Source organism: Notamacropus eugenii, chromosome 2 (genome assembly GCF_028372415.1).
Source record: "Notamacropus eugenii isolate mMacEug1 chromosome 2, mMacEug1.pri_v2, whole genome shotgun sequence".
NCBI classification, from domain to species: Eukaryota; Metazoa; Chordata; class Mammalia; order Diprotodontia; family Macropodidae; genus Notamacropus; species Notamacropus eugenii.
The window spans coordinates 112255843-112268305 of NC_092873.1; the positions used below are offsets into that span (position 1 = coordinate 112255843).

Consider the following 12463-nt stretch of genomic DNA (forward strand, 5'->3'; position numbering starts at 1 on the left):
CTTTTCCTAAAATGAGAGAAATTTGGTCCCTGAACTTATAGATCATTTTCAGACTAAAAACTGCCTTATCTATGAATTTTTGAGATTTAAAATTAGTTACTAATTTTGCTTTGGAATTTCCCTTGAACATATTATTTCAATTGTATGACATCTTTTCATTATTGAAGTTTTTAGTCTAGGGCATGCTGTACTCTTTCCTATGGTAATAAACTTTTCTCTTGTTTTCATGAAACCGGTACCCTTGTAAAGAGGCAATAGTAGCATGTTAAAGTAAATTTTCTCCGAAACTCATTGAGTCTCTGAGCTCCAGTTTCCTGTGTAAAATAGGTTTATCAATATCCTATCTTGCTTACCTTACTGTATTAAGAGGAACAAATAAAATAGCATATGGGCAGTTATTGCTTTACATAAATTTGCATTATGCAGATTTGACTGTCTGTTCACTTAGGGTACTAAGTACTGTCTGTTCACTTAGGGTATTAAGTACTGAAGCTGCTCTGGGATCCCTGGAGGGGTTAGGGCCACACTAAGACCAGGAAGGGATGAGAACTAGCTGTACTTGACTAAGTCTTTCAGAATTGTTTTTTCTTATATTATTATAGTCACTGTATAAATTATCTTAGTCTGATCAATTTAGTGTGCATCAGTATTGTTTTTCCAAAGTTTTTCTTCATTCTTTTTGTCATTTTTTTATGACACAGTGTGATTTTATTATAATCATATTTTATAATTTGTTCATCTATTCCCCACTTGAATGGGTATTTTGTTTCTAGTTCTTGGTAGAAAAAATGATTTTATGTATATATTTTTGTGGATATAGATCCTGTTCTTCATGTTACCTGTTTTTAGTGTCTGGGTGTGGTTTTTAAATAGCTTTCGAGAATGGTCGAACCAATTAATTTCTTCACCAACAATGAATTTGTATTCCTTTTCTCCCAGAACTACCCAAACAACTGTCATTTTTCATTTTTTTTTGTCATCTAACAGTTGGATTTGTTTGAAGCATTTATTGAAAAACCAGAAATTATAAGGAAGGGAGGAAGGGAGCCTGCATGTGATTAAAGTTTTCGGGGACTGGTATACATTTATTTGGGGTGGACAGGATTCTTCATTTATTGGGACAAGGATGTTAAGGTCTCATTATAAAATATCTCTCTCCCCTATGGGAATGTTCTTCAGTAGAAACCCCTCCCACCACTGAAGTGAGATTGCCCCTTTCCTCTTCCCTTTGTTTTCAGTCCTTTTTTTTGTTATCTCACCCATTCTCTCCAACAGATACTTTTTCTTTGAGATGACAGGAGTTAATTTTCCTTGTAGGGAGACTAGCAGTATATATAGGATACTGCCCTGGCCCCTCTTTCTTTATACTATCTTGGTGACCTCATTAGCTCCAGTAAATTTGTCATCTTTAGGCAAATAGATCATAGATCCAGACTCCTTGAGCTCTTATGCAGAATCATAAATTGCCTGTTAAATTATTTCAAACTAGATGTATTCCAGAGGCTTATCATATCCAAAACTTCTCCCCTTATTCCAACCTAGTCTTCCAATTTTACTTCCAAATTCTTCTTCCAAATTTTCCTATTTATGTCCTGTAACCCAGTTCATAACTTAATCTTTTATTTCTCATTCTCCCTCACCTCACATACCCACTCAGTTGTCAGATACTGCTTTTTCTGCCTCCATAACATCTCTTACAACTGACCTCTTCTCTCCATTCACAGCATTATCTCTTGAAGATATTAAAATGTTCTCCTAATTGGTCTTCATGCCTTAGGTACTTTCCCCATTCTTGTTCATTCCTTATACAACTGCCCAGACTTGATCATGTCCCTTCTCCTCTAAGTAAGCTCCATTGTCTCCCTGTGTCTCTGGGATGAAATTTAAACTCTTATTAGGTTTATAATGGGTATAACCCTTCACGACTTGACCCCAACCGATCATTCCACTTGTCATTGTACATTGCTCCCCACAAAAATGACCTTTCTCTTCTATTATACACTGCACTTTGATTCTTGTATCTGTGACTTTGCACTGCCTGCCACCTCCACGCCTGTAAAGCATATATTTCCTCCTCTTTCCCTGATAGAATCAGCCTTCTTTCAGGATGAAGCTTAAGCACCATTTCTGATATGAAGTCTTCCCTTGTCCCTCTAATTTTTGTTGTCCTTCCTCCCGAAGAGATGCAAATTAAGACAGCTTTAAGCTTCCACCTCCCTCCTATCAAATAGCAAAAGTAATTAAAAACAATTAAATTCATTGTTGTATGAGGTGTAGAGAACTGTTGATTGCTGAGTGAACTATAAACTTTTAGAATCTTTTTGTGGTAATGGGAAAATAATCAAACCATATTATCAAAACCATAAGAGCTGTCTTTTCAAAGATTTTCATAGCAGTATTGCTTCTAGATTTTTGCAATTTCACTGTAAAGGTTTTACAATAGAGGAATGATCAAATAAGTTGTGATTTATTAATTAATGCAATACTGTAATGAAATTAAAATAGATAAGTAGGGGAGATATAATATAAATATATATGATAAAATTTTCCTGGAAAAAAAAAACACAGGTCAAAGCACACACTAATTATGACCATATAAGACTGGACTTCATAATCTTTTTTTCTTGAATTTAGTTAATCTAATTCTTCTCTCCTTCCCCCTTCAGTTAAGTAGCCAGGTAAAGTTGCCCTTTCTTTCTTTCCCTTCAGCTTGTCTTGGTTTTTTTATTTTTTGCATCTTCTCCTAAAAGGGATTTCTTTCTCTCATCCTCATTTTCTTCATTATAATCTAGGGTCCATGGTTTCCATTGTAATCCCATGTATTTTACTTAGTGCATGTAAAAACATTTTTCTGAGAAATCCATAGGTTTCATCAAACTTCTAGAGGACCATGACTCAAAAAAGGTTGAGAATCCCATATATAAGAGGATAAGTGAATTGGAATGAACCAAAAAAATTATATATAACTTATAGAGCCTTAGAGGATATGGATAAGATTTTGACATTTTTTGCTTTGGAATTTCATTTTTTGGTCAGGTAATTCTGTTCTTATGGATATATTTTTATACCACTGTTGTTGCCAAATATATTCCTTCTCTTTCCCCAGAATAGTATCGCTTGTAAAAAAGGATTTTTTCTTTTAGAAGATAAAAAAAGACTATGTAATATAGCAAGTCAATTACCATATCACTTGTGACTGACAGTCTAAGTGATGTTTCACACCATAGACTTCTGCCTTTACAAAGAGGAGAGGGGATTGCATTTTCTAAACTATTCTCTAATGGAAAGCTTGGCCATTATATTTATACACTGTTCAGTTTTTGGTTTTTTGTTCTTTCCATATACATTTCTGTAGTTATGTAAATGTTTGTGGTTTTCCTGGTTCTGCTTTTCTTTACTTTAATCAGTTCATTTGTCTTTCCGTGCTTTTCTGAATTCTGTTTTGTTCTTCTGGCCTGACAATATTACATTACATTCTTGAACCAATTTGGTCAATATTTATGTAATTCTTTAAGATTTTCAACGGGCAGGAGAAAGGGAGGGAAGGAGAAAAAAACTTGGAACTCAAAGTCTTGTAAAAGTGAATGTTGAAAAGTATCTTTGCATGTAATTGGAAAAAATAAAATACTGTTAAGGGGGGAGGAAGACTTGCAAAGGAATTTAACGTATGTTCATTTGATCCTCACAATAGCAACTGTGAGGCAAGTGCCATTTTTATTTCTAATTTTACACATAAGGGAATCCTATGGCTGTAAGTTAAGGTTCTTGTCGAGGTCCATAGATGTAGTAAATGTGTCTGAGGTAGTATTTGAACTTGAGTCTTCTGAATTTGTCTGGCACTCTACATATTATTTGTAGGACCTTTCTGGTTTTGAGCTCCTTAGGGTATATATGTAGAAATGGCAAAGATTATGTTGTCACTTAAGTAAAAAAAAAAAACCCCAAACCCACACATTTACAAATTGCTTTCCTGAATGGTTAAAACAATTCACAGTCTGATTGTGTATAAAGGTACACATTTTCTTTATAGCCCCTCCAACATTGACTAATTTCACCTTTTGTTATTTTTTTCAATTTTCTGACTGTGAAGTAAATTCTTAGAATTGTTTTGATTTATTTTTATCTTAGTAGTGATTTGAGGTTGTTGTGTTTGTCCTTCGTTTTCAAAGAGGACCATGACATCAGAGAAATGATGACATGACTTGCACTTGACTTTGTTCTGAGGAATGAGGGCTGGGCAAAGTCACGACTCACTTTATCCTCCTGAGCCATCTGGATCCAGTGACTTGATATTCATCAAGATGACTGGAGACAGCCCAGGATGCAGTGGGAAACCTTGGCATTTTAGGCTAAAGCCTTTTCGGTACTCACTTAAAGTGAAGTAATGCCTATTCAGTGAATAGGCCTCTTTAAAAATTAGTCAGGGGATGGCCCCTTTAAATAGAAAATAAAATAAATAAATCAAACTGGGAGGGGAAGGAGCCTCAGAGTTGTTTTTTGGACCAGAAACAGTTACTGTTGACATTCACTCTAAGTCAGGAGGTCCAAAAACCGCCATTGAGTGGAGCTTGGGCAGGGACCTGTTGTTGTTCAATCTATGGGCTTCAGAGTACACTGGGTCCAGGGTTTTAGGGAAGACAAGGAAGGGAGGAATCAAGGAAGGAATCTAGCCAGTAAACCCCAAGTTAACTGGGCAGCTTCTGGCCATCAAAATTTACCTTCTTTTGGAGAGGAGAAGAAAGAGGAGAGGGAGAGGTTGAGAGAGAGAATGAGTTGTTTCCCAGCTAAATGGGTCCCCATTCAGGCAGCTCAGTCTACTCACAGATTATGTTTGTCCTTCATTTTCAAATAGGACCATGGCATCAGAGAAATGATGACATGACTTGCACATGACTTTGTTAATAGACCAAAATTCTCTTTTGGAGAACTGTTTGTAGGTAGAATTACTTGATGTAGTAAAACAAACATAAAAATAAAACACTTTAAAGCTTCTGACCACTGTTCTGTGAGAATGGTTGTAGGTCTTAAATATTTGTCTTATTTGCTTATGTATTTTGGATTGAGAGAAGGGTTACATTTCCTTGATATAAGAACTCTGGTGTTTTAACACCCTCTTTATTTTCATCAACTTTCAGAGTTGCCTAGAGTTCTGAGAGGTTAAGAGATTTGCCTAGGGTCACATGGCTGGTATATATCAGAGGCCAGACTTGAATCTAGGTCTTCTTGACTTCCAGGCCCAGCTCTCCTGTCTATGCACCTGATCTAGTTCTCTTGTAATTTTTTTATGGTGTTAACATTTTATGTTTAGTTTGTATATCCATCTTAACTTTATTGTTGAATATGATGAAACTAATTTCTGCCAATATGCTTTTCAGTTTTTCTCAGCAGTTGTCAAATGAGGTTTTTTTTAAAGTAATTTATCTACTTTATTGAACAATGACTTAAGGAATCTGAGCAAAGTCACTAATTGTGTTGATCGATATTCTTTTAGTAAATTTAGTAATTTAGTAAATTATAAGAAAATTAAAATGATTTAAAAAAACAGCTAACCAGGGTCCTTAAAGATTTATTCCTTCTTTTCACTATCAAACACACATGCCAACTAAAAAATAATAAAAGCTTATAAAATTGAAACTTATTTTAATTTCTTAGTGGTTAAGTAATAACTTCATCTAGCATCTGGTATTTTGATTATTTTATAAATCCTGACATGATTATTTTATAAATCATGACATGTTATTTGCTTTTTTCCTTCTTTTAGTTGACTATATTGTGGAATATGACTATGATGCAGTACATGATGATGAATTGACCATTCGAGTTGGAGATGTCATCAGAAATGTGAAAAAACTAGAAGAGGAAGGATGGCTAGAAGGAGAACTAAATGGAAGAAGGGGGATGTTTCCTGATAATTTTGTTAAGGTAAGTAGTCATTGTTAACTTTTTTGCATTTCTTCTGGGAATTTGAAGCTTCATGTTAAGAAAATGTATTAGAAAAAGTTCCATGGTATTATCTTTTAAAATGCAGGTCAGATCACTTTGGAGTAGGTTATTCATTTAGGAGTAGGTTATTCTTCTAGCTGAGTTTTTGTCTTGTGATGGATAGTAGTAACATTGCTTTATGTATCTGCTATGATGATGTCTTTATAAAGAATTGTGTCATGTTTCAAATATTTTCTTTTGTCTCTTTCCATGTAACAATTGTGTTTTAATGATGACTAATGTTTATATAACTTTAATTTTTGCAAAGTATTTTACATATATTATTTCAGTTGATCCTCATTACTACCCTGTAAGGTAAATTTACTATTATCATCATTTTATAGATGAGGGAACTGAGGCTGAGAGGTTAAATGACTTACTCCGTACCATGAAATAAGTAATGGAGGCGGGATTCAAACTCAGATTTTCTTGACTTACAGTTCAGCACTCTATTAACTACAGCAAGTTTCCTATTTACAAGATTTTATATATTATTATTATTTTTAATGAGAAAATACCTGGTTATATGCTTTTTGCCTTATAGAAGAACTGATCTGTTTTGTTTTGTCTTTTTTTTTTTAACCTTGGGATAGTTTTCATACCTATCAGCATTGTATTAAAAAGCAGTATTTCTACAACTCTTATTGCTCACAATAATCATAAAAATGGTGTTAGTTAAATTAATCTTATATAACCCAGTTACTACAGTACTTCATATTTCTTTTCTATTGAAATATTCAAGCCTTGATTTTCAGGTAAGAATTCAGGATAGACCAGCGAACCTGCTGATGAAACTCAGGAAAATTTCAGGATTATGATGATGATGATGATGATGATGATGATGATTAATTACAGTCATTCTAAGCACTGTGCTCAGTCATTTACAGATGTTACCTTATTTGATCCTTCCAACAACTCTTGGATTTTAGGTGCTATTATTATCACTATTTTACAGTTGAGGGGACTGACAAAAACAGGTTAAATGATCTGTCCAGTCACACTAAGAGTCTGAGGCCAGTTTTTTAAAATTGAATTTATTTTTGTTATGTTTTAAGTTCCAAAATGTCTCCTCTTCTCCCTCTTCACTACAGAAGGCCACCATTTGACACACACAGAGAGAGAGAGAGAGAGAGAGAGAGAGAGAGAGAGAGTGAAAGAGAGAGAGAGAGAGTGTTTATGTGTGTTTGTGTATGTGTATGAAAACCATACTATGCATATTTTATTCTGAGGCCAGATTTGAACTTGGTTATTTCTGACTTTTAGCACAGTGCTCTTTCCATAGTACCACCTAGATAAATGAATCACCTGTGAACATTTAGAATGCAAAATAAATTTATAGGAACCAGCACATGTTTTCTCCAGGCCTGGAAGACTTTCTCATTTCCTTTTTCAATAAAATTACTGTATTACTAGATTAAGAAATAGTGTACCTAGATTTTATCATGGTACTTTTGAAATAGTATTGGAAAAAGTATTGGTAGTAGAAATTATTAGATGACAGATTTTGGTACATTATCAGTCATGATTTTATAAAAATTAGAGCACTCTGAAAATGAAATGTTGAATGTCTTGTCATTTTCTGTGTCACTGGGGATATTCATGCAAGCACTAGAAGATCACTTGTTTGTAGTGTGATGGAAGGATCCTAGAATCATAAATTCAGAGCTAGAAGGGACTTTAGAGGCCATGCAGTATAACTCTTTCATTTTGTGGATAAGTAAACTAAGGTAATGGTAAATGGTAAGTGACTTAAGGTAAATGGTATGGTAAACAACTTATGCAGGGTCATATAGTGACACAGCCAAGATTTGAACTGCTTGATCTAGGACTTCTTCCTCTGAGTGTCTAATACCTTATCAGTTTCCAGCCCCAGGGACAAAATTCCTGGGTGTAGTGAACAGGACTAGAAAAAAAGGACTTGACTTCTGGGCTGCAGGACTCCCTAAAGCAGTTCTCTCTACTTCTTATCCAGGGCATAATTTGAGGCATGTGGTAAGTGCTTAATAAATCCTGACTTAATTGGGTAACTCTAGCTTCTAGATTCTTACTTTAGAGTAGTGCACAGCAGAAAAAACCTTCTGTATGACTCACTTTATTGTGATATTCACTTTATTGCTGTGGTTTGGAAGAGAAACCTGCATTATCTCTGAGGTATGCCTGTAACTGCTGTCATTCATAAGTCAGCAGGTGCCAAAGCCAAAATTAAATGTTGAATCTGCATGTATCCAAATAGCTGAAACTTAAGTATGTAACCTCCCTTATTTTATATTAAGGGTTATATTTATTTGCCACCAGGAGGAGACAAGGTCCATCTGGTTTGTATGTACTCCTTACCAGTAAATAGAGAACATTATTACTTTGACCCTGTGTTTTTCTGGTATGCATACATTTTTTGGTTTTCCAGTGCATATAAAAATTATGTTTATATTGTACTATAGACTATTAAGTATATAGTAGAATTATATCTTTAAAAATGTACATATCTTAATTAAAAATTTTGCCAAAAATATTAACCATCATCTGAGCCTTAGTGAATTGTAATCTTTTCACTGGTGGAATCTTGCCTCGATGCTACTGACTGATGAAAATGGTGGTTGCTGAATGTGGGGTGGCTGTGGCAGTTTCTTAAAATAAGACAACAATTATATTTGCTGCATTGATTGACTCTTTCACTTGGACAATTCGAAGCCATTGTAGAGTGATTAACTGGCTTAATTTCAGTATTGTTGTGTCTTGGAATCGGGAGGCCCGAGGAGAGGGATGGGGATGTCTCATTGACAGAGGAATCAGAACACATATACATATATTGATTTAGTTCACTATCTTACATGGATGTGGTTTGTGGAGCCCCAAAACCATTACAGTTGTAACATCAAAGATCACAGATCACTGTAGCAAATGTGTGGTGATGAGGAAAAGTTTGAAATATTACGAAAATTATCAAAATGTGACCCAGACATGATGGGGCAATTAGGTGGAGCAGTGAATAGAGTGCTTGGTCTAGAGTCTGGAAGACCTGGGTTCAAAATCCAGTCTTAGACACTCGTTGTGTGACCCTGGCCAAGTCACTTTTCCCTATTTACCTCATTTTCCTCATCTGTAAAATGAACTGGAGACAGAAATAGCTAACCACTCCAATATCTCTGCCAAGAAAACCCCCAAAAGGGGTCATGAAGAGTTGGATATGAGTGAAATAATGAACAGTAACAATAAAGACACGATGAGAACACATGTTGCTGGAAAAATGGCACTGATAGACTTGTATTTGATACAGGGTTACCACAAACCTTTGGTTTCTATAAAATGCAGTTACTGTTGAGACTCAGTAAAGCAAAGTGCAGTAAAACAAGGTGCTTGTATTAATATTTTCTGGAAAATAATAATTCTGGAAAGTGGTAGCTGCACTTCTTACAGAGATTTTCTGATAACCCTGTACTTTTGATTTTTAAAAATTTTCTTCATTGCCATTTTTTAGTTATCTATAAGCAGCTTGAGTATTTTAATGCTAAAAGTTTGATAATTAGATATATCTGTTGTAATATCTCTTTTTTCAGTTGTGTAACAAAAAGGTTAAAAAGAAAATACTGTTAGGTAGTTAAGATTTTGGATATATTTGTAACCTGTGTTTTTACTGAAGTAGAATCAGAGACAAAAATAAAAATACGCTGGCTGACAACATGACTTAGGTGGATAGTGAGATATTCTTGGAATTAAGTATACCTGTGTTCCAAGTCCTCCCTTCTGACATATGATACTAGCTATGTGATCTTGTGCAAGTTATTCAACCTTTCTAAGATAATAAATTGTAGAGAACATACTGACTTACAGTAGAAGGAGTTTCCTCATCTGAAATTTCCCGTAGCAATTAAATCACAAGTCCCCGTCCACTCTTGTATCAGATAAGTACAGTAAAAATGAATCCATACGGTGGACTTTGCAAAATGTATAACTCTTTCTGCTCATTTGAGACTATCACTTCTCTCAGGAAGTTGATAACAGGTTTCATCATAGGTCCTCTGGAGATGTGTGGTGGGTCATTGCATTGATCAGACTTCTAAAGTTTTTCAGAGTTGTTTTTCCAACAATCTTGTGCTTGTATAAATTACTTTATCCCACACATATTGTTGTACTTTGACCATCTTTTATCATCAGTGCATGTTCATCATGCCAAAAGAAGATTGTTGAGCATTGAATGGCTTTGGAAGTTATTTTTTGTTGAAGACTTAATAATGTTTCTTGAATTTCTAATTCTACTAGGTGAAACTTGGCTTATGTACTGCAGCAAAGTCCTGCTAGCAATTTGAATCACAAGTAATGTCCCATTGCTATATGTACTTCCCGTGGTGTCTAAAGTTAAAACAATAAGCGTGATCTGTATTCCCACAGAAATGTTCACCACATGTATTTTCAGAGCACAAATTACAGTTACAGCAGAATGTTTTGGACATTGATGCAGGTGCAAAAGAAATTTCCACCCTTCACAACCAATTTAGCTGTTCAGTTGAGCAGCTTTCACCCAGCCTTCAATTGGAAGTGATTAATCTACAATATAATAACATGGTAAAAGACAAATAACAAGAGAAGAATTTAATATAATTCTAAATGCCTTGCTAGGTGGCTCAGTGAATAGAGTACTGGGCCTGAAGTCTGGAATACTCTCCTTCCTAAGTTTAAATGCAGCCACAGACTCTTATAGCAAGTCACTTACCCATGCTTGTCTCAGTTTCTCATCTATAAAATGAGCTGGAGAAGGAAATGGCAAGCCCTCCAGTATCTTTTCCAAGAAAATCTCAAAGGGGGTCATGAAGAGTCAGACAGGACTGAAATGATTGAACAACAACAATATGTGCCTTCCAAGCAAGGAACATGCTAAAATTAAAGTCATATGCTTGTGGATTGATATCAGTATTTGGTAGTCCCCTATCTATGTGAAATGACATTTTCAAAAATGAAATAAAATATATAAAATCTCATGAATCTGTAAACATACATTTGTGGTTGATTTTGATGATAAGGAAAACAAGGTTTAAACTCCAGTTAAGTGAAATGTCCCCTTAAAAAAAGACTTCCATTCTTCTTATTAGTAGACCTACATTATCATTAAAGTGTACCAAAGTATTGAATCTTGAATTGAATCAGTAAAAATTTTGCCGAAATTTATTTTTCTCTTTTTAGTTCTCCTGTATGGGAAATATGCATTTCCTCAAAGCACTTCACTGTCCAAAATCACTCAAAAACCACAGAGTTTATAGGGCAAATGTGATTAGAGTTACACTACTTAAAAACTTTATTAATGACACAAAAGATGGAAACTTAATAAAGCAACATATTTTTGCACATATTAAATGGTTAAAAACACTTAATTACTACAATAAGTAGTGGCAGTGTACTGGTGGCATCTACGGCCTCTGGCTGCTTGGTCTTTACCTAGATTTTCATGGTTAGGCTAGCAAAGTCTCTTGGAAGTTGTCCAGTCAGTCTCAGGACAGCAGACTCCCTCTTGTGGTTGATAGGGTGGTGGTAGTTCAGACCAGCCCTTCTCTTCCCAGAGCTACTACTGCATCAGAAGAACTACAGTAAATATGACACTTTACCTTGACAGAGACCTGAAGTTTTCTTGTCTTAAGTGAATGTGAGAATGTTTGCAGCTTGTGAGTTATTGTTCAGTGGTAGTTTCTGTATTCAAGATATTTCTTGAGGAAGAAATGGAGTAGAAGCAGAATTGAAATTTGAGTTATGCTTAAAGTGTTCTCTAATATATGAATCGCATTGGAACAACTTTACATTTTTGAAATATACATTATAGCTTAACTGACTGTACCTATATAATAGTATCCTTGACTTTGGCTCTTGGTCCACAAAATCTGAAATGTTTGTTTCCTGGCTATTCACAGAAAATGTTTGCTGACCTTTAGGCTAGACCAGGGGTGGGAATCCTGTGGTCTCAAGGCCACATGTGGCCCTCTAGGTCCTCAAGTGTGTCTCTTTGACTGAATCCAAACCTCACAGAACAGATCCCTTAGTAAATTTTTTCTGTAAAACTTGGACTCAGTCAAAAGGTCACACCTGAAGACCCAGAATGCCACATGTGGACTCGAGGTCACAGGTTCCCAATCCCTGTGCTAGAATTTTGAGCTGATTCTGTGAAAAAGTTTATAAGAATAGATAAAAAGTCTTAGTTTTTTTATGTTATTTAAAAAGAAACAAAAATGATTCCTGAAACATGAGATCAGCCAGGTATAGCTAGAGTAGCATTTTACCTGGAGATAAGCTAGAGGTTTTAGTGTATTGCAAGTCAAGTATGATTCTGTAACAGTGTATCATGATAGATAAGAAACTTTAATGAAATCTTTGGCTTTTTTAACAGGATAAGAAAAAGCTTGTGGCTTCATGGATTGAGAGCTAGCCTAGGAGTTTGAGAAGATTGGGATTCGTGTACTTTCATTGACTTATACTGTCACTAACTTTTCAGTGCTCTCTG

The 12463-nt window shown here is 35.0% G+C and overlaps 1 protein-coding gene across 6 annotated transcripts in view; it reads left to right on the top strand.

The window, feature by feature from the left end:
- Positions 1-12463, top strand: part of CD2AP (CD2 associated protein) — a 186928-nt gene that overhangs the window by 43682 nt on the left and 130783 nt on the right. For all 6 annotated transcript variants that reach the window (XM_072642382.1, XM_072642383.1, XM_072642384.1 and 3 more), the window contains exon 2: positions 5762-5922. In XM_072642382.1, coding sequence (XP_072498483.1) covers positions 5762-5922 — 161 coding nt within the window. The remainder of the gene's footprint in view (positions 1-5761; positions 5923-12463) is intronic.